Here is a 23319-nt window from a genome sequence, read left to right as displayed (position 1 = left end):
TTGATCAAAAGTTTAGAATTCTGGTGTTATAATTCTAACACTGTTCACCATGTACTGGGGCATAGTAGGATAAATATAAGCAATAAAAAAAAGACCATGAGGTATGTATAAGTGAGGAAGGGCCCAGATTGTTCAGTAAGGGAGCCAGTATCAATTCAACACGTACATTGTATGCAGTTGTATGTACTTACTTTCCTGTCTATTTCACAAGATGTGCTACAAATAGTGTTACCTGAGCAGCATTCTTAGAAAAAGCTACTTTCAGCTGGAGAGCTGAGAAAGAACAAAATAAACTTGAAGTAGAAAAATACTCAAAGACTAAGAAAGCCATCATGTCAAAAGCACATAAACACCTGCACGAAGGGGCATTGCTGCAGTTGGACATAGTCAAAATAGCATATCAACAATGCATTATCACTCGGAGCTGAACAGTTTTTGAGTAAACTGAATGAGAGACAAAAAATGAGTTAAAACATGTGTGTGTGTGTGTGTGTGTGTGTGTGTGTGTGTCTTGTGTATTAGAAGAACCAGGAAATAAATATTCAAGGGACAATGGAATACAAAAGTCAGATTCAACAGAACAAGAAAACATATGGTCAAAGGATGCTGGATGAGAAGCCAGCATCTTTTAAACTCTCTAGTACAATTCCTCAGGCAAGAGTCCTGAATAAAAGCTAAAGTAAATTATGGAGGAGCAGCACTGGGGTGGGGAGAGAATGGATAATTGAACTTGTGAAAAGTCAAGGAAATGATTAGCTATCTTGAAGCCATGGCTTTAAGAATCATCCTGAAACAGACTGGAGCCTTTACAACTGACAGTGTCTATAGCTAGCTAGTAGTAACACTCCATTGTTGCTGAAAGTCAGCCAATCAGAAGGAGAGTACATTGGCTACAAATCAGCCTATCAAAACTAGACTGTCATTTTTCTATATGCCAATCAACCCAATTTTCCTCTCAGGTGAACCAACATGCATTCTGCCTCTATGGTGGCAATGTGCTCATGACAGAAAACCCACCCAACTCCGTACTTATTGATTTGCCCAAAGAATCTGCGACTGATCAGTTTAGTTCATCTCTACACTAGGTTTGAGTCTTGGCTTCTTATTACACATAATGAACAGACCACAATAGCAAATGCATATGAAGTGAAAACACTTTCAGCCTGTTGTTTACAGTGAAGCAATCCGGCCATCATCATTTAACCAAGCGGTCAAACTTGGCATTGCCAGGACTGTTTCCAACAGCCTGACAGAATGTACTCTGATATGACACAGAGGTATATAGACAGAGACACCCATCCTCCCTCCTTGCCAAAAATATTTGACCTAAATGGAATCACAGGAAAACCATCAGATGAATCAACAAAGCAGAGTATGGCATGGTACTGCTGCCCTGGAAACTGCACATGATTGAATTTTATGAAAAACCAAGGGAGATGCTGAAATATTATGGATTAAAAGATATTAAAGGAATTAACAACCAGATGCTAGTTAAGGACCCTGACTAGACCTGTGTCACAGAAGCAAGAAACCAATTAAAGAAATTTGAGTATGTAAAGATGATGATGTTACTGTACTGAGGTTGGCTTCATTTTCTCCTGATGCTAAAGATAAAAGCTAGAGACTGGCAAAAAAAAAAAAAAATGGATAAGTATGTCAACACAAGGCTCCATTCCCAGCCACGTGGACTTTCTTGGATGCAGTAAACAGGCTGAAGCTGTTAACAGAAGAATACCATTGGTTTCTGTGGCAAAAAAGAGCCTCTCTGTGTGTGTATGAGCAGCAGTAGGAATGGTCAAAGGGGTAAAGGGTTCCCAGGAGTGGTAAGTGATGCTGGCACAGGGTCTTCCAACACTACTGTGAGTTTCAAGCATTTGCTATTTTGATCACTATGTTTAGTACTACATTTAGACTATGCCAGATATTTTCCTTCTGCCCCAGTTTTCTCACTAACAATAAAAATAAATCTATCATACTGTGTGTTTGTGAGGTAGCTCATACTCTCACTGGCAAAAGAACTAATCCAAATAAACAAAATTCATATATTTAACTCTGGAAACATTTTTCATATGCATGCATTTATATACATGCATATATGTGCATTTTTTCAAAGGAGGAATGTTTTATAACTAAGAATAGACAAGGTGAGAATCCTTTTCTAATTCAAAACCCTCCACTCTTTAGAAGAGAAGATGACATGAAATTTGTATCAAAGGACTGAGATGAACGCTCAAAATGCTCAGAGGATCTTCGGACACAAAGGACTCTCCCTGTGCCATCTACACTGACACTAGATGTCTGCTGCTGAGCAGGTGCCCGGGAAGGACCAGCCTTCCACTGACAGAACAGCTTGTGAGCAGGCTGCATAAAGTGCAGCTGGTTACCAAGTCTCTAGGAGGAGCTGTGAGCTGCCACCGAGGATGTCAGGGAGAAAGGCAAACACAGGAGTGGGTGCTACAGGCGAACTTGTGTAATATAGTTATACTCCATAACAGGAGTAATGTTAGTGGTATGGGAGGGATACCTTTAGCATGCAGTACAGAGTGGGGTAGTTAGGGAAACAAGTCCTTCCCAAAGGTAAGCCAATCTTTGTGGGGGATGAAGTTGCAAAGAGCGATACTTTCAAGAGAAAGGCATTGTGGGTAACAGCTGGCAAGAAGGCTAGAAACTTTCCCCATGCATAGACAACACATCTTGCCTATCTCTGGCACAGCATATAAACATTGACCCTTGACACAGTGAAGAGAAGGAGGAAGGAAAAATCTATGCATTTACGGGATATGAATGCGCATGGTTGGGGGAATTCAGCAAAGGAGGGGGCCGACGGCATTAATGTCAGTGCTTACAGACTTACCAGAAGACAAACACACTCAGAGTAAACCCATCCCAAGTGAACTAATCATATATGACAGACAACAGCCATTTTTTTCTTAGCCCTGGCTCTGCAAAGGAAACAAGCTAGAAAGGGAAGGATAGGCTTTAACTAAGAAAATGTTTCAGAAGAGAAAACTTTAAAAAACACAAGTCAGTTGAGCTCTCTACAGGACTCATAACTGTCATAGACTTCAACAAATGGAGCTAGAATTTTAGGCGGTATCAAGTTACACATTTTCCATACATTAGCTCATATAATGCTCATAACAAGCCCTTGAGACTGATATATCCTCATCATAAGTAGAAGGTAACTGAAGGAAAGTTAAGCTACATAACTCCTTGGAGTTCACTCCTGGCAATGAAGTAAACTGGGATTCACATCCAAGAACCAAGCACAAAGTTTACACTCTTGAACCCTGCTTCTCAGAGGCCAATAGGACCTTTGCCCTTAGGTTCTAAGGCTGATGTTCAAGTGCGGAAGACAGCTTCTAGGAATTAAATACAGAAACTTAGACACACTGAATCTCACTTCCTTTGAGTGAAAATTAAAAGCAAAATAGTAGGAGAATAGGGCAAAACTAATACATAAAAAGGAGATTAGAGAGGCACAGCAGAGGTCAGCACACACGGGAGAAGGCATCCACACACATCCTTCCCTGTAACGCCCCTACACTGTGCAAATGGTCAGACCCATGTGACGCCATGTGACTTTTTTTTATCAAAATGATAACTAAGAAAGATCTAAAGTGGTTATTCATTTATATATGAAACTGAATCATAGTCACATGAATAATATTTTACAGTAACCACATCTTCCAATGCAAAATGTAGTGCCACGGATAGTACTGTGGTACCACTACACTCAGTGTAGCTGACTAATTCCCAAAGAACAGTCTTCAGTCACCAAGGTCTGGCTACCTAGGAACTACAGTGTAGGGCTTATCTTTTCCAAGGAATAACAATACTGCAGAATACATTATGAAGCACTTACTAGATATTAGGCATGTAAAAGAAACATAGCATTGTACTGTATAGAACATCTTTGGTCACTTCATTCTTAGTGTTCTATATTTCAGTACTATTTTTATGCAAAGAATATGTAAAACTGGAAAGTCCAAATTATAAAGAATGAGTTGGAAGTTCAATAAATTGTAGTATTGTTTTCAGCTAGCAAAAATATAGCTACACTTCTAAACATGCTGCTGTCTGGCTATATGCTACACGTGACCTCTTCATTTGTAAGCTCAGGAACAGCATTCTCTCTGTCCTTCAAAGGGCTGCAGAGATGATAAAGTGAATTTTTAAAACATGCCTATGAAGTACTATGAACCTGTTGGTGAATGTAGTCTAGTTAAAAGTAAAGAAAAGAAAAAGAACAATCATTAAAAATATACAAGAAAATATACATAAATATTTCACTATTTCACTGATCTCAGGATAGGAAGACTTTGTAAGCCCAAAAACCCTGGGAAAACTTATACTGGAAAAGGTTGATGTGCTTATTCTAAAATTTCTCTCTCTCAGAACAGGCATAAGCAAACAGAAGAAGCTGGGACCACAACAGGAAAATCTGCAACAAATATGACATATAGAGGTTTGTCTCAATAAAAAAAAAAAAACAAAAAAAAGCAGAAGAAAATAGCCAAGGAACTTAAAAGGAAATGTGTCAAAATTAAGTCATAAAGACATGTAAAAGTTTCCCCTTACCAATAAGATGACACATATGAAAATCCTGAGAGGTGTAACATTTTGGCCAAGACTGGGATGAAGCCAAGAAATGAATCCTGAAGTTGTGTGAGGGTATGGTTAAGATACAGATCCCCCTGTATTGCCAGAATAAAGTTAACATATAGATGCCTATCAGTGTAAACTCATAACATTCAAGCAAGTAATTGATTCCTACTTTTAAAAATTATCAAAAATACAGTCATAGTAAAACATTCATTCCATGTAGCTTGAAAAAGAAGCAATAGTGTGTTAGATTCATAAGGTATAATATTATGCTATCTTTAAAAACATCCTCTAAGTACATATTAAAACAGCAGCATTGGATTGTGGGTTAAGATCACTTGCTGCTCTTCCAGAAGTCCTGTATTCAATTCTCTGCCCCGATATAGTGACTTACAATGCTCTATAAGTCCATTCCAGGGGATCTGAGAGCCTATTCTGTCTTCCAAAAGCACCCACCACAGAAGTGATGAAAAGACAGACAGACAAAATACTCAAATACATAAAAATTAATGAAATTAACTAATTAATTAACCAGTAGAATATATTAACAATGGGGTGAGTTAAAATCAGTTTATGTCTCTTTCCCAAAGAGACACATAAGATAAAACTGCAAAAAATATGAAATATTATCAGGTTATTTCTGGTTAATATTATAATTTTTTCTTCGTGTGATGAGTAGACAGTTTTATAATTAGAAAAAAATGCAACTCCTAAAAAGTGATATATTTTATAAAAACTAGATTGCTTTTATAAAGACATAATTTATTGAAACAGTTATCTAGTTAAATGGTTCGTTATTTAGTTACTAGATTAGGTTGAGAATGCCAACTGGCGTCAGGTAGATGGGTTGGTGGGTATGAAAGCACTCACCATTCAGGCCTGTTTACCTAGTTTGGCTCCCTAGAACCCACAGGTAGTGGAAACAGGAGAAGAATCTCCTAGAAGCTCATGGCCCAGCTATCCTGGAACACATATCATAGCAACGAGAGACTTTGCCTCGAAATACAAAGGTAGGAGGTAAGAACTGGCTGTCTGAAGCTGTCCTTGAGCTCTATGTCCACGCTCACACTTACATACATCCCATACATACAGACACCATAGGAAACAAAAGGATACCCAGGGGCCTATTAATTATCTTTCTATTGCTGTGATAAATCATCATGACCAAGACAGCTTATAAAAGAAACTGTTTAATCATCTTATGGTTTCAGAGGGTTAGAATCCATGATGACAAGGAGAAAGAATAGCAGGGATATTAAATCTTGATACACAATCATAGGCAGAGAGGGGGGAGGAAGGAGGAAGGGAAGGACTGAGGGAGGGAAAAAAGGAGGAAGAGAGGGCAAGAGGGAGGGTGAGAAAGCAGGAGACCTTGAGCAGTGCAGGAGTCTTTTGAAACCTCAAAGCCTCCTTCTAGTGATACACCTCCTAATCCTTCTCAAACAATTTTAAGTACTCAGGACCAAATACTCAAATCCATGAGCCTGCGTTGGAGAGATGACTCAGCTGTTAAAGGCTAGGCTCACAAGCAAATGCCTGAGCCTCTAGGGGCCATTCTCATGTCAGCCACCCCACCAACCTGATGATAAACATGATAAACATGATTGTTCTCTCCTCAGGACCTCACAACTAAGTGGTACTGAGCATCTCCTGCTCAGTGAGTGGTCTAACAATATGCTGAGTTATGCAAAAAAAAAAGATAAAAATAAATAAATAAGGGTGTTTTCATCTGAGACCTAAAGAAAGAGAAATACATAGTTTAGAAAGCTGATGCCCCCAGAATCAGACCCTACTGCAAGCATAAGCCAAGCACTCCAAACAGAAGACTTCTGTGCCCCAGAGGATCCCTATTAGCACCCTGTGGCCCTGAGCACTAAACTGAGGTGCTTCACTTTAAGAAAAGTCATTACAATTAGATAGAATCACAATTACAATTACAATTACAGTTACATTACAATTAGATAGTCACACTTCAGGTGACTGAAGTATACCTGAACAGGTGGGTAGAACCAGTCATCCATGTTGACACACATTGTACTGTACAGGAACCAACAAGCAGACAACTTAACACAGGCACTTGAGTACTGCCTCCAAGAGCTACAACAGGCTAGTATAGGATAGAAAAGGTTTGTTCATGCCCCTTACCAATCCCCAGGAACACTACTCTTTAGTGCTTCGTAGCCCACTGCGATAGGTCCCTCCAACAAATTCCCTGTTCAGAGCTCTACAAAAGAGACACAAGCAATATTACAAACCCAAACTCATTAAACAAACAGGTTGTGGCCCAAAGAAAATTGCCTATCTATGCAGAGGGCTACAGAAATCTGCCATTCAATAGCTCCAGAACCATCAATCCAGGGAACAAGATGCCAGCTTCCATCTACAGAGCAGCTCCCATCCACGTATGACTCTAGTGTTTAACAGGTATAGTTTCTCCAAGGCAGAAGAGGGATGAATGTCATCAGTCCCCATAATGGCCACTTATCTTTGCGCTTACCAATTCCTCCCTTGCACAGTTTAGAAGCATGGAGTGCTGCTCAGTGAGTTGTGTCTCCTTTTTCTGTTATTTGTCACATAAGTGGGGAATGTGTGTCTCCAATTTTTGTCACCCCTCTTGCTTATGTGCTAGCTGCTTATTTTACTGCACAGAAAATCTTCCTCAATGTCCGTCAGAGCCCTGAGCATCCACCAACTACATTACTGACAGTATGGTTCTATACAAAGGCTCTGGGGGGACATTTGCTCCCAAAGAGAACAGAAAATACCAACTGGTTTTCTAGATTCTGCATTCGCACTGCTCTCGGTGAAGATTTTAATGTAATTCCTGCTGATTTATTTTTATCCTGACACATCTTCTTTAACAACTATTAAAGCAATCATCTCTGGTGAAAAGGAGAACATCATGGTTGACTTTTAAAGTATTAGCATTCAACAGATAAATCTTAGCTCCCAAAAAACTCTTGAACTGGAAATAAATCCTGAAGATGAAATGATGTCTTGATAACCACAGCCATTTCAAAACCTTCTGAGAGAAGAGAAAAATTAGCAACCCCCATGCACCTATCCCTCCTGCACTCATTTCACCTCAGAAAAAATTATGGCAACAGCCAGGCAAATGTGCCTGAGTCTGTGCAGCTTACAACTTCTGGAAGTCTAGTTATTCCACAACCAACCATAATGGTAATTGAGATAAAAATAATAAAGGCACCAACAGAAAAATGACTGACAAGTAGAAATGACAGAGCACACATTAAAAAAAAAAAGGACAACACTGGAAAGTAGGGTTCATGGGAAAGATTTAATGAGAATAAAGAATCTTGGCTTAAACACTGATGGTTTAAGCCTAGATTTTTCCGGCTATACTGCTCATGGCTCATGAGTGATAAGAAGGACATTGATGTCAGAAAAGTACTGCTGGTCACAAAACATTATCTTAATTCACCCACTTACGATGTTGTTGTAGCTATGATAGTATAATGAGTTGTGCTTTATAGATACAGCCCATCCGTACTATACAAAGGGAAGGCAGGGAGGTGGCCTCCATATTAACCTCCTGCACACAGCCGAGGCTCCCCTGAGCTGTGGGAAGATGGTCTCTGAGATGAGAGAAAGAGTTCTATTGTCTTCACCCATAAGTAAATCCACTACTATACACCACTCAGTGATGTTGAAGAGCAGGCTCCACGCTGGATCTCAGGGTACTCTGGTGGCTTTCGCCAACAGTCCTCACACTTCTTCTGAGATGGAATGTTCTGGTATGTCCACTTCATTAGGAAAATACTGACATACTTCTAGATTGCCTCTATGTGCTGCTTACATCCTCCTTTGAATGCTTTAGATACCTCTGCATTGCAGAAATAACCTGCCTTTTTAAGGCCAAACATAATGTGAACAAGCTGGGGTCCACAAACCCAAACCAAGACTCCTGAGATATGTTCAAAGCCTGTAGCAAAAAGCCCAGGAAAATGGCTCAGATTAAAAAACTAGTTTAGTTGCTTCACACTGCCCAGAGTCCTTAGGCTGAGGCCCATGTAGGATTTTGCCCAAGAGCTGTTTGTACAAATTTATCATTATTTTTTCAGTCAATTAGCTTGAGGAAGGAAATGAGAGCTAAGTAAATAAATTAGATCATTAATTTGCAATAAATATAAATTAGTTACACTAATTATACCAGTTGAACACATATACAAATTATGTATATATAATAAATAACAAATAAGGAATATACTAAGGCTCAATGAGAAGAAAGCCATCTGACTGTTTTAGCAAACCACATATATTCACTCAGTAGAACCTAACAGTTTTGATATGTGTATGAAAATATGAGATAAACATTAACTGCCTACCGGTGTTCTAACAAATCTATTTTTCATGCCAAGTGGAAATTAGAATATATTTTACATTATTTGAGTTAATTATGTGACATTTCTTATGAATAGTGATGTATTATTCCATTCATTACTCCTAATTATACTCCCTTACAAGTGTAAGGCTGGCAACACCACGACCAGGCTTTTCCTGTTCTTTATAATCTGATGGCTTGCATGGAAAGCAGGTCAAAGATATGCATGGAATATAATGAGCCAAGTTCAGCAGCTGTTAACCATGACAGTTCAAAGCTACCTGAGAAAACTGCATGTGGAAATAAATAGAAATGGGATCAGCTTTTCACATCACACGATACCCGTGTGAGCAGTCAACATGAGAAACAGTCAAAGTGCAATTTAGGAACATCTGAATTATAAACGTACTCTTGGCTTGAGCAGGAGACAGAACGTTCCTAATGCTCCCCCACCCCCTTTTCTTTCTCCCTTAGCATTGCATACAATCAGCTGTTTGAACAGGTATTGCTTTCTGCTGTGAAAAAGCAAACAGGATTCATAGCCTTCGTGCAGTGCTGAGCTTTAGTGCAGTACCACTAAAAGCCTGGTTATTGAAAAGCCAGTTCAATCTTTTTCCTCATATGTATAACCGGGTCAGGCCAGCCCTCTGTCTCAGTTGCTTCAGGGCTGAAGTTACAAGGTAAATCCTGACATGAGGGAGTCACAGTCAAAGAAAGAATTATCAAGCAACAGGGAGCCAGTGAGTCCTAGCAAGCATCTGCACATGCAACTCACAGGGAACCAGCCAGCAAGGGGACAGGAGAGGCACGACACACATCCATGATAAAACCAAAGCTGCTTCTGTGAAGTCCAGGGACCACTGCACACATGCTTCAGACAAACCATTTCTGGGAGGAGTTCACACATATTTCTCCATTCTATTTCAGTCCTTCCTTACACACATACAACATACCTACTTCCTTCAGTACCGGATGTCACCAATCTATTATCAGTTATTCACTAAAAGAACAATGCAACCAAAAGTAAACTTTGAAGAGGAAAAGCCTGGAAAGAAGGGATTCCTTTTTTTTTTTCCTGGCACCCTTGACAAATGCAGCTTGCTAACCCTAAATGCTATCCCTCAGTTACCCCTGACATTATCAACTTGCCATCACCTCCTGAGCTGGCATTTGGGATAAGGGTGATTTGTTTTCTATGCAGTCATTTCTTGGGTAACACATAAGAAAAATAACTGCCACACAAGGTTTGTTTCCTATAAGGACTTATCAGGATCCTCTGTGGAACATTCTAGACTCTAAAGTCATGTACAAGTGAACTGAGAAGCATAATAGCAGCCAAGCTTGTCCTTTTCCTACTTATCAGTGCCATGGTAGTAGCAGGTGGCTCTAAACTCTTAACAGCCGAAGAAGAGGGGAAATTTTATGTAGAATTCTCTCCTAGTTCACTAATACTACCAAGCACACATGTTTGATGCAAGAATCTGCCAACTTAAGAAAAACTGACCGTAAGTCTATCAACTTTTCCATCACAGCTAGGGGCAAAGGAGCACCAGAACTTCTTTGAAGATCTCTGTATGAATATTTAAGGCAGCTAATATACAGAGGCACACACAAAGCAGAGTAGAGACATGTGCTCACAGCAATTTAAAGATCACAATTCTATCTTTAGCAATAAGGACATTAAAATAGTGCTTGCACTCATCTTATTTGTACAGGAAGGTTTAAAAAGAAACAGTGCTGAGAAATGAAAGATCAGCAGATCACTAATAACTGTAGTTTCCTGAACAATTAAAGGAATTCACAAAATGAAAACCCACTCAGGAAGTGACAAATAGTTCTGATTTTTATGGAAAGACTAAAAGGGCATTTTATCTATAGTATCTATTGGGTGGGAACCACAGTTAAGGAAAGAAGCTATTTTTTATTATTTTTCATTTATTTCAGGAGCAAACATGGTTCTGATCTGAAATAAGGCAAGTGAACATTTCTCGTAGGAAATGGTAAAAGTTCGCCTTAAAAAGCATTTGTCAGGGTTTTCTCTCCTATCTGCTGTGGCTGAGGCAGTTCCCTTTGTAGCAAACTTTTAGTTTGTAATGTGTCAGCAGAAATGTCCTTTAAGTTACCTCCTCTAATTCTTTACAAATACACTTTGGAAGGCTGTCCCCCATGCATCATCCTAACATTGTTTGGTTCTGATGGCATTCCGTGTGTGATGCTTCTGGTTGGAAAAATCTGTTCCGTAATAACTGATTCAATAAACTGTTGACAAATGGTTTGTATAATACAGTATGGCCAGTGAGCAAGGTTCGTCTCCACCATTATACACTGCATTCAAAGCACCCACAAACTCTGCCATGGCCCTCCCTCCTATGCTAGAGGTGCAAGCTAAAGCTCCTTGCACCATTCTGAATAGCAATCCACAGATCAATACACTGTCTGCTGAAAACAACAAGACATAACAAATGAATGATTTTATTTACAATAAAAGCCCCAGTCATCGAATGGATTCCACTCATGTTCAAATTCATTTTTCATGCCCAACTCAAGAGGAGAGGCAGACAAAGCATAACACAAGGGGAGGGGCAGAGAGAGGTACTAACTGTAATGGCACCAATTTATTTAAGCAATGAACAAGTGCTGAGCTGCATTGAAACTTATGAATAAAATGTTCAACAAAATTCTGAAGGCACAATTCTTCAAAACAAGTCTGATCTCTCACCAAAGAAGCTTGAAAAGCATTTCCCTGGACTTAGAAATTAATGGATCAAAGACACTCTGACATCCTTTCTAGTGTGTTGCACCACAGAGGCCAAAGCCTATGCAGTTAACTCTATGTGGCAAGAAATGGGATTATTTGCTTAATGTGTGAAGGGAGGAATTCAAGGGGTGTGAGTGAAGCATTGCCTTGCTTCTAAAGCCTACCTTTGGTCCTTACTCAGACAGTCCCTTTTCTACTATGAATGCTATCAAAAAGCCAGCAGTAGGGAGATGCAAAGATGACTCAGAGGGTAAAGAACTTTTTGAGCAAGCATGAGGACATGAGTCTGAATCGCCATAGCCCATACAAAATCTCATATGGTAGCACGTGTGTAATTCAATTCCAGCCCTCCCGTGCTGAGATGGGTTGTACAGACAGAAGCCTCCTAAGAAGCTACTCTCAGATAGTAAGAAACCTTTACGTAAACATTGTGGAAAATAAGGACTGGCACCTGAGTTCTCCCTGAGGATGTGTGTCCACCCACAGATACTGATAGACACATAAACATTTCCTCCTAAATCAATGAGTAAAATCATAATGAAAAGGGGCTGGTGGAAACAACTCAAAAATAACACTTACAAGTCACTCATCAGTGCACACTCCCCAAAGGGTGCTTGGTTATCATTGTCTAGAAATAATAAGACAACCATTGAAAGCAAGACATTCCATTTCACATAAAGGTACTATAAAACTGCCATGAAAACACAAAACTCTCCATCAAAGATTTCTATTGGCCATCAATTCATTTATTGTCTTTGGATGTACCCCTTTTCCCCAGTCAAGCAACACACAACTTAAGACAGAACTGTAACTGACAAAACAGGATGGGGAATGTCAGGGAAGTCAGTTTCGGGACAAGGCTAGAAACTCTGGGATAGTACAGTGATACCACTAGGTAAAGTTAACAGGCCCTCATTGCCTCCATCCCCTAACTACACCACTGCATTTACTTTCAGTGTGCACTTTTTCCTTTAATTTCAGTTACTGAAATACTTGGCATGTTAAGAAAATAAGTTCAGAACAAGTCCTCCAGGCAGAAAGGAGTGATTCTATGCAGAGACAACAAGAGTACAGAGCTCCATTCTGTGGCAGCTTGGGATACAGGTCATGGTGCGAGGAATAGAGTATGGGTTGAGTCAGCAAAGGTTGAATGAACCCATGGAAGAACACATGGAATGTCGTAAACAACAAGGATATCTTTACTAAGAGGGGGTACAAGTCCTGTTTGGCCATGTGTAAGGGACAGTATGATATGGTTTCCTGGCCCTGAAACAGAGCCATCAGGGTGTCGGCCTCCATGAGTGTTGAGGGTCGCTGTGATTGTAAGACTTATTTGTATAATAATGTACATATTTTCACGTTCCTCCAAGAAATATCCTCTCTGCCCAGGTCCAAGACAGTTTTCAACTGCAGGGATAAGAGCAGCCTCACACAATGTGCTAATTCCCAAAACATCCTGGTTTTCATGTTCTCCTTGGACAGAAGCAGGCTCCCTCTAAACACAATGATGCTTGCTAGTTCTAGTAGATTTTCTCTATCCTCTTTGCATTCTCTCTCAGATATGAAAACTGATAAGGTTTCACTTTCAAAATGGTGACTCTGGGGCACTAGTTTTACCAACTACTCAGGATTCACTGTGGCTAGTTCCTTAAAGAAGGCTTTCACACTTTAACTAGTGGTTCAAAAGACCGTGAAAAAGAAATCAAGTTATGGATGAGAACTCACAAAGTCAGGTCCATTCCACCATTAACCATCTAACATATGGTATGTCTGCATGACATCATGTTTTCCTAATCCAGTGTATGAAGATTCATCCACCTAAATTCTCATCCCATGTTCTCTTACTAATATCTTGTTAATGCTGATTCAAGCAAGCACATGGAAAATAATGGAATTTTTACCTTTATTCTTTTGACACCTGAAGGTATTTTTCTTGAAAAATTGCACAAGGCAAAATGATCACCACAAACTTACAATAAAACCAAAGGAAAAACTAAAAGATACTTTTATTTTAAGAAGTCAGGGTCTACTAAGGCTCAATGTTACATTGAAAAAATTGCAAAAAGAGATTTGAATATTAGAAAGAATAATTTTCACAAAATATTATTTACTAATTTATCAACTGTTTTTATAATTTTGCAAATTTTAATTAGGTAAAATTTGTGCTCAGGACTTTGAGAGCTTAGTAAAGAACTACAGTTTTATTTGCTAAGGTGAATTTCCTTTTTCCCTTCAACCAAGCAAAGGTTACATGACTAGGAAATAAGTTACTCATGAAGTTTTTAAGAACTTCAAATATTTTCACTGAAAAAATATTACTCCAAACATCTCTCATCTATTGGTGTTGTCCCTGCTCAGCTCATGTTTGAGCATTCACATTGGTGAGAGTTGATGGGTGTAGCTTCTGATGCTAGGAGACACAATCTAACATATTGTGAATGTTGGGATCTGTGTTGGAGTTTGAAATGTCATTTCTCTTGGGATAGATTCTGGTTTCAAGACCATTCTCCACTGTGAGTGCTGGTTGAGTTACTTTATTTTGTCTGAAGAACTTTACTTCCAAAAGACTCAATAGGAATTCCATTCTCCTCGATACTGGAGGTCTGAATGTGTGGGACACTCCACAAAGGTGCCTTAGCATGCTGAACATATACCTCCTGGCTGTATACATGTGGATTTTATGGAATTGCCACAATGTTTTCCTCTTTCTCCTTATTTTATTATGCAAGGGGCAACAAGGAGCAGGGACAACACCAGTAGATGAGAGATGTGAATGGAGAAAGACCATGAAGTCTTAAGCCTACTCAGAGAAATACAGGCAACTAAGGGATGCTGAGAACAGGAGAAATGGTCTTTGCCAGGAAAGACATACCAATTGGTTATGCAATACCAAATCATCAACCTTGCAAAACATAAATATGAGGAAAATGAAGACCAAGATTATATTTTAAAATACACATGTATATACATGTATAATCATATATGCATCTAACAACAGTTAATGAAAAATGAGGACATTACTTTGAAAGAGAATCAGGAGTGGTATATGAGAGGGCTTGGAGGGAGGAAAGCAAAAAGGGCAACGATGTAATTATATTACAATCACACAAATAAAATAAATAAATAAAATAAAATAAAATAAAAGGATAAATTGAACAAACTCCTTTAAGCAAAAAAAACTGTCCATCTCTAATTCTCCTGTAATCTCTTAATTGCCCATCACAGAGTCACCATCCTGTTTCTAACCTTCCATTAAAATTCACAATAAATAAAAGGAATTCAAAGTGCCCATGATATTCATTGGACCAATTTTAGAAACACCTATTTATTTACACAGCTATGGTAGTGAAAAGGTCAACCAAGAATTTCATCCAAAGCTACAGTTGCTAAGCAACCCTCCTTAGAAGTTCTACAACATTGCTCAAGCATATTGCGGGTGCCACCAACTGGATTCAAAATAAATATGAATAACATCTTACCTGGACACTCCAAAGCAGGAGGGAGGGAGGTTCCTTGCTTACCTTTTGGGGTTGGACACTAAAGGCTGGTTCACTGTTAATTTGATTGATTGGCTTCAAATGCTTCTTTTACAGAAAAGGATACGGCCAGGTACAACGGGTTTCCTATTCACCAGGGCGAAGGACAGCTCAGTTTTGAGAAAAACCACGGAGGGCTTGATGAGATGTTGGCCAAATCTAAATGACATGGTTTCACAGTAAAAGCTGGAAGAAGAAATAATTTAGGAAATGAGCATTCAAAAGAGAAAGCAATGAAGTTCATGTACCACTCTTAAAAAGGCAAATTCCATTAGTAAAGACTCTTATATGGAATGAGGATCCCATTTAAACTGGTCCCTTTTAATTGTCCCTCAGATGAACTCCAGATAAAGTCCTCCTGGAATATTCCCATCTTGCTACAATGCAGCCTAGATTCAAGTGAATGCTGTCCAGTAGAACCTGGGACATTCAAAGTGCTGGAACACTCACACTTTTTTTTATTATATATTTTCTTTATATACATTTCAAATTTCAAATGCTATCCCGAAAGTTCCCTATACCACCCCCCAACCCCCCACCCCTGCCCTGCTTCCCTATCCACCCACTCCTGCTTCTTGGCCCTGGCATTCCCCTGTATTGGGGCATATAAAGTTTGCAATACCAAGGGGCCTCTCTTCCCAGTGATGACCGACTAGGCCATCTTCTGCTACATATGCAGCTAGAGACATGAGCTCTGGGGGTACTGGTTAGTTGATATTGTTGTTCCACCTATAGGGTTGCAGACCCCTTCAGCTCCTTGGGTGACAAAGCAACCTTTCATGCCTAAATCTCTGGCCCTTCAGATTGTCACCTCAAACCTACAAGGTCTTATTTGTCGAATACTTACTTTTGTCCACTGATCTTGTCATCTCAGTTAATATGCAAATAACCATTGTGAATGAGTATAAATCTAATTCTTAACAGCTTCTTTTAAATGGTTTTATCTTTGTTTGTGTAATGCCAATTTAACACAAGTACAAACACTGTTTGACCTTGCCTACAATTACAAAGCACACATTCCCAGAGAACTATTGTAATTCAATTGACAAAATTAGAAAGAAACTGAAGGAATGAGCAAAACAGTTTTAGGTGAGTTTCCTGCTCTCCCAGAGAGAGGTCAGATAATGAATGCTCATCTTCCCACACCTCCTTTTTGGGAGAGGCCCAGAGAAAATGTTACAGTTGATATACAATCTCCCCAGGAGCTTATGAGTTGAGCACTTGGTGAAGCTGTTCTTCAAGTTTTTCAAAATGTTAGGAGAAGGGGGTTGGTTGGAGAGTGTAGAATAGTGGGTGGGCTGAGCTTTGAAGGCTACACCTGCCTTTTAGTGGCTCTCTCTCTCCCTTTGATCTCTGTCAACCAAGCTACAGCTTGCTCCCACCACCATGATTTTCTATAAATTAGAACTCTGAAATCTTGAACCCAAATAAATCCTTGCTACTGCAAGTCATTTCTAACAAACCATTTGTCAGAGCAATGTGAGAGAGAATGAACACAAGGGAGAATGAAGTGAAACTGGGCAGCTTGGATGGACCAAAGCTACCCACGCTCCAGATATAATCTCAACGAGGTAACGCCTACCATGAAAATGACTCCTAAGTGACCAAGGTCCCTACACTTGCCTTAGTCAAGTGAACAGTCAGGAGCCAGTGGCCAACCTAGAAAAAAATACAGGGATGAAAGATGAAAAATAATCAGAAAAAAAGGATGAGGTTAGAAAATGGAAAGCTATTCTGTAAAGTATACCAATAAGTGCAAAATGATTTAATACAGTGAGAGATATGCCCGTATTAATACCTGTAGGGTAGTAGATGGGAACATGACTGAAATTCTGGTGCTAAGGACTCAGATGGGAAGACTCATGTCAAGGACAAAGATACTTGTTTTTTAAAATTCTTACAACCAACTCATAGAAATTAAGGGTCAGCAAGGCTTCAAATATTGTCTAACCAAATGGATTTGCAGGTATGCTGAGAAGCTACCAGAAATGTGAATTTGCATCTCCTATAGCTCCAACCATGTTACCTTGAATTTTTTAAGGTTAATGTATCACCATATTCTATAGATAAGGCTCTTCTCACTCCCTGAATCTAGGTCTTAGCAATCGACTCAAGTGCCCTTTGTTCTCTAGCACACTACTGCTTTGGGAGTTGTCATGGAGAACAAAGTGAAACAAAAGACAAATCCATCAGCTGACCACTGCACAGAAGGCTCTTTCTTAAAGCTGAACTGTCTATTCTGTTCAAGTGTGAAGCTGCTTCACCAGAGTTAACACATCAGCAAACAGAGACACAAACCCACACCTAATGCCATTGTCTGAGCCACTGTCTAACAATGCAAGGAGCAACATCTCTGACATGTGTTTGCATGAAGGATAATTGGACAAACTTGACTTAAGCATGTGCTCTAACTGATGGGCTGCTGTCATTTTGAGCCCTTGATTTGCACCTTCCTTGGTCTTATTTGTCTTTCATTTTGTTCTTGTTTTTCTTTTCATCCTCTATGCTCTAAACCACTCTATCTCCTTCCAACTCAGGGATTCACTATAGCACGATTAATATAGTTCTTATCTTCTTTATAGATTTGTGTGCATGTCGTCTATATCTCAAAAACAAGGAGGGCTCTCAAAAACATTGAACTTTAATTTTTATGTATTATTTATTTTAAACCTCATTTGTTTCTTAATTGTCTTATCCCCCCAGTGTTGCTAAAAATAATGAATGGGGGCTCATTTCTTCTCATAGCAAACCACAGTGGGTTTTGTGTACAGTCTGCTTCTTCTCAAAAGTTAGTCTAGCCACAATATTTTATCACAAATAACACTGTGACTTCTATCCTAATGGACATCATATTGTGCTAGGACAGGGTTTTAGGTTATAATGTCACTCAGCTTTTCTAAGATATGTCTACCAGTTTTCACTTTTAAAGGTAATATCCAAAGACAGTGTTTTCCTCTGTCCTTACTATCACTTGATGCTATATGCTTTCATGACTGATAGTTAAAATGGTAACCCAGGCACAGCTTATCCAATAGCTTTTCCTTATCCCTACCTAAACCATTCTCACTCCAATGCCTAAAAGAGACCAGAAAAATGACACTACTGGTTTGAACAATGAAATCATTATGGATGGAGGAAATGTTACAAGGCTGTCCCCTAGATGAAGAACAACAAGGGATCCAGTTCTCCTTCGGGTATTACTTCCAGTGATAGGTTACACAGTCCCAAGTGGTCATCCCCAAAATACATAAAGCAACATTATATGGACTAACAGACTATATTTATATGAACATATATATGTGAATCTGAGTGTACACGTATACATGTGTGTGTAACAATAATTAAAGAAGAATATGAAGTTTAGAAAAGAGAGAAATTTAGAGTGGAAAAGAGAGAAATAGAGATTATGCATATACAGTACTCATGAGTAAAATTTTAAAAATAAATAAGAATGGTATCTCTCAACTCACTTATCACTAATACTTCATCCTCATTTTTAAAGTTACTCTTCTTCTATTTCCTGATTTTCCAGAGTCCACAGAATGGTCTAAATATTCAGTATGATAATTACACTTTACCATCTGTTAATTTTTCGGTTGTTGCCCTAAGGAATAAAATCTACTAATTTTGTCATAATTAAAATCATTAATTTTCTTTTGATATTTTCCTCTATGATTTTTATTTAACAAATATTTCTCCATCATAAGGTCACAAATGTGAATTTTAGGATTTTCTTCTATAAGCTGTTTATCTTCATTCTTAACACTTAGTTGTATGCTCCGTGTGAGTTTTTGCTTAAATTATGAAGTACTGGGAACTCCTCCATGGCTGCTGACGGTCCTCACAGAGCTTCTTTGGTTTTCCACATAAGATTCATTTAGAAGTAATGTGATTGCTCTCACTTTTAACTCAAAAAATTTTTTTTTCCTTGAGAGGTCTCTGGCAATGTATTCAAAAGTAGATGTAACAAAAGAATCTTTGTCCTCTTCTTAAAATTATAATGAATTAGCATAAACTTTTCTTTTGCTATTAAGAATAATATCCTTGATAAGTTTTAATTTAAAAAGAAAAAACTTTTATACTGAGCTAGGATGAATAAAATCTAAATTTCCCATTTTAAATAAACAAAATTCTACTACATATATATGTGTAATACAATTTTGTATTCTTTGCCATCAATGTGATATACTTCATTAGCAGATTGCTGAATATATTTAACTATTCCTAGCCACTTGGAGTATCTTACTCTTTTGTTCACGATCATATTGGCTTTCTGGGTGTTGTAGGTGAAGTTGGCCAAACGTTTTTAAACTAACTTACCAGTTAGTCATTGTCAACATCTACCTAAATATACTGGCTTGGTTTACTTGTTTTAAAAGAAAATGTACACCTACTTTCTGTTACTTTAGCAGTGGTTTTCAACCTGTGGGCCATGGCCCTTTTATAGGTGTCATAGCATATTAGATATTTGCATTATGATTCATAATAGTAACAACATTTCACTTTTATAGTATCAATGAAATAATTTATAGTTGGGGTCACTATGACATGATGGACTTTATTAAGGGGTTGCAGTATTCGTGGGAAGGTTCAGAACCAGTGCTTTAGGGTTCAGCAGAGCTCTGTCAAGCTGTGCCCCTTTTCCTACTGCAGGAGGAAGTTTGACAATCACCATAACGATTTAAAGTCTCTGGTTACCTAAGTGACTTTTTTTCTTGTACTAATTTCTAAGTCTTTTCACGCCAATTTTAATTTTACTCATAAAGTAATAATATAATGGGTTAAGAATATGATTAATAATCACTGTTTTGAATTTTATCAAACTGTGAATAGTTTTTAACCCATCATTCAAGGTTTATCTGTAACTTATTAAGTTTTTGTTAAAGAATCAACAAAGGTTCTTCAGGTTTTATTAATTTGGCCCCATTATTCATTTTCTACACTTTTGTTTCTTGCTTAAAAGTTCTTCATCTTTCCGCTTTCTTCAAGTTAACTTAGTGGAGGCAAACACAGATTGTATGCTGGTTCTCTTCAGTAGCTACAGCTACATGTTGCTATCAAAGATGCCCATTAGCTGTATCTTTTCTAGGGTTTTTGTTATTTCTCAGTTCCCAGAAACCTTGGTCCTTGTCATGATTTTCTATTTAACTTGAGGGTTATTTCATAGTGTGCCTTTTAGTTTCCAAACACTTCAGATGTTTCTGCTATCTGCCTGTTCATAGGTCTAATTTACCATGCCATGGAGAAGAAAACCTTTGTGCCAGTTTTTGCATTTGAGGTTTCTTCCTGAAACATTACAGGGGAACCATATCCCTAACTCAAACAATGCAAAACAAAATGCATTCTGTTCTCATTCAGCTCTATGTGTGTGTTTGTATTTCAATATATGTTTTAATCTATAATATATTCAATATATCAACATTATAGAATTCAATCTTGAATCATTGTTGTCCAAATCTTTGCCTCTGCTTTTCATCTCTGCTTCATTATTTCCTAGTAGAACTGAGTTAAATCTCTAACTATAGTTGTCAAATCAATGGCAGAAGCCATAACTTCCAGTTTTGCACATCACAATGTTACATACTCATGCATCTACATTCTGACTTATCTCACTATTTATTGCTTTGCTCATATTTCACAAAGATGGACTTTTTTCATCATCCCATCTTCAGCCTGGACCCTTTTTAGATGCTTTTAAGATAAAGAAATCATGTACCCTAGCATCTTGTTTTCTCTCCCTTAGCCAAGATGCCTGGTAAATTTAACCCCTATGGTTCTGCCACTCACTCATTACATTTGGTGCCATTATCCAATGTTGTCATTTAGTTTGGCTCTCTTTTTTTCCTCACTCATGCCTATCTCAATTAAGGTAAGATCTCCACCTTTCTGATTAGGTGAGGCTGGGTGATGAGTGAACCCCTCATCACTGGGATTATACAGGTGTGTCCAGACTGTCCATGGATTCTGTGAATTGCACTCAGGTCCTCATCACGTACTCTATTGAGCTTTCCCCACAGCACCCTTAGCTCACCCTTACCCCTGCTGCTGTCTTTCAGATACTACACTCTATCTTTCTCATGTTTGAATTTTGGACATGTCCAAATGACATGGCCTATAATTTCAAATAATTGCATTATTTTTCAATGTCACTGCTCAATTTTCCATCTTATCAATATGCTGCATGTTCACAGGTGAAACACCCTCTTCCTCATACTGTGAAGCAATGGCTTCCAATATAGCTGCCTCTTTAACCTGAGCCTCCTCTGGTTATTGCTGCACAATTTTCTTCAAAATTCAGTTATCCCTCTAACTGAACACCCATGTTCCTTATACTATCTTGACTTGGTTAGAGTTTTACTGCTGTGAGAAGACACCATAACCAGGACAATTCTTATAAGAGCAACATTTAATTAGGGCTGGCTTATAGGTTCAGAGGTTCAGTCTATTACCATCAAGGTTGGAGCATGGCAGCATCTAGGAAGGCATGGTGCAGGAGGAGATGAGAGTTCTACATCTTCATCTGAAGGCTGCTAGAAGACTGGCTTCCAGGCAGCTAGGACTAAGGTATTAAAGCCCATGCCCACAGCAACACACCTACTCCAACAAAGCTATGCCTTCTTATAGTGCCACTCCCTGGGCCAAGCAATACAAATCATCACAGGTCTTTAAAAATCTTCTTAGTGAAGAAATTTCCTGAATATCAATTCCCTAAAATCAAAAGTTGTCATTACTAACTGATTAAAAGAATCTAAATTCTCTACTTATCATTTTGTAATCTTCCTCCTAGATTTCCTTATTTATTTTTGTTGTACTCTTGTTTCTAAAATTAATTTTAGAAAGGTTCTACATGTATATAGTATGAAAATTTATTCATAATAATATATCTAGTTAACCCTTTCATTTAAATAAGCAGTCTGTAATAACAGTCTAAACTCTAAGTTTGACTGTTTCAAAACTTCTGACCTTGGCTTCTTTGTATCCTCACACAATTGTAGAAGATAATTGGCTGACATGCAGATTACTTTTTAACACAGGATGTTCTGGTTTCTAATCTCAAAATAAGGTAAGACTATATATTAATATCCTTCCATTACCACATAAATTACCCCAAAGCCAAAGGCTATCATCTCCCTCAAGTCTCGAAACAGAATTTCTGTCTCTTCCTGGTGTCTGTTGGCTTACAACCACCCGCCATGCTCCTTGGCATGGAAACTCATCACTCCAGACTCGCTCTCCCCAGATACTCCATCTTGATGAAGCCTTTTCTGTATGTCTTCACATCTTATACTAATACAAACGGAGAGCAATACAGACGAGATATCTCATTTGGCAAACTTCTTGTTGCCTAAAGCTTTCAGTGAGACTCTTTCTCAGAACACAAAATGGATAACTCCTGAGGACAATACCTCAGGAAGACCACTTGCTTCTACACACAAGTGCACACACATGTCCATGTATCTGCACACACACTATTAACAGCATTAATGAGAGACGGTGGTATATTTAGGACCCAGCCTAACTTGCATCATGATATCCGAAGTAATCATATCTACAGAGTCTTCTAAGTAAGGACATATGCTGAAGATCCTTTCAGTGGGTAGGCGTGACTGAACTACCATTTGTGATAGCTTTATATCTCATAAAGTGTGTGTGAGGTCATTGGTTTCCATCACATTCTTTAGATGTTTGGTTTATCTTAAGATACTCTTTGGCACATGGTAACACTTCAGCTTTTCAAAGATTCTGATAGTTCTATTCATTCTGCTTTTCTCAATGGTCCATCTGAGTTTCCTCATATCTGTTTCATCCTGATGTTCTTTGAGATGAGAAAACTGAGATGCACTGGTCATTCATTCATTCATTCATTCAACTCTTAAGGCTTACTTATATCCAGTGTTTCCCCTGTATTCTGGCTATCCCGCCATGAATTTCCTTCCTTCTAACATTCCACTCTTACCAATAAACTCATATAATTCTATTACATATTTTTGAATTTGTCTAGTCTGCAAACAATTTATAACCCTGGATGCCCTCTGATCTCTTCACTAATTCTTCTTCTCCTTTGATGATAGACATAA

General features: G+C 38.4%; 1 protein-coding gene across 3 annotated transcripts in view; it reads right to left on the bottom strand.

Annotated features, from left to right (window-relative positions):
- Fhit (fragile histidine triad diadenosine triphosphatase) overlaps positions 1-23319 on the bottom strand; it is a 1639467-nt gene that overhangs the window by 870033 nt on the left and 746115 nt on the right. For all 3 annotated transcript variants that reach the window (XM_085828369.1, XM_085828370.1, XM_085828371.1), the window contains exon 5: positions 15309-15427. In XM_085828369.1, the coding sequence (XP_085684495.1) occupies positions 15309-15427 (119 nt within the window). The remainder of the gene's footprint in view (positions 1-15308; positions 15428-23319) is intronic.

Source organism: Mus caroli, unplaced genomic scaffold (assembly GCF_978045245.1).
Source record: "Mus caroli unplaced genomic scaffold, Mus_caroli_1 scaffold_12, whole genome shotgun sequence".
NCBI lineage: Eukaryota > Metazoa > Chordata > Mammalia > Rodentia > Muridae > Mus > Mus caroli.
The sequence above is the reverse complement of the archived record's forward strand: the minus strand, read 5'-3'. Positions and strand labels throughout refer to the sequence as shown.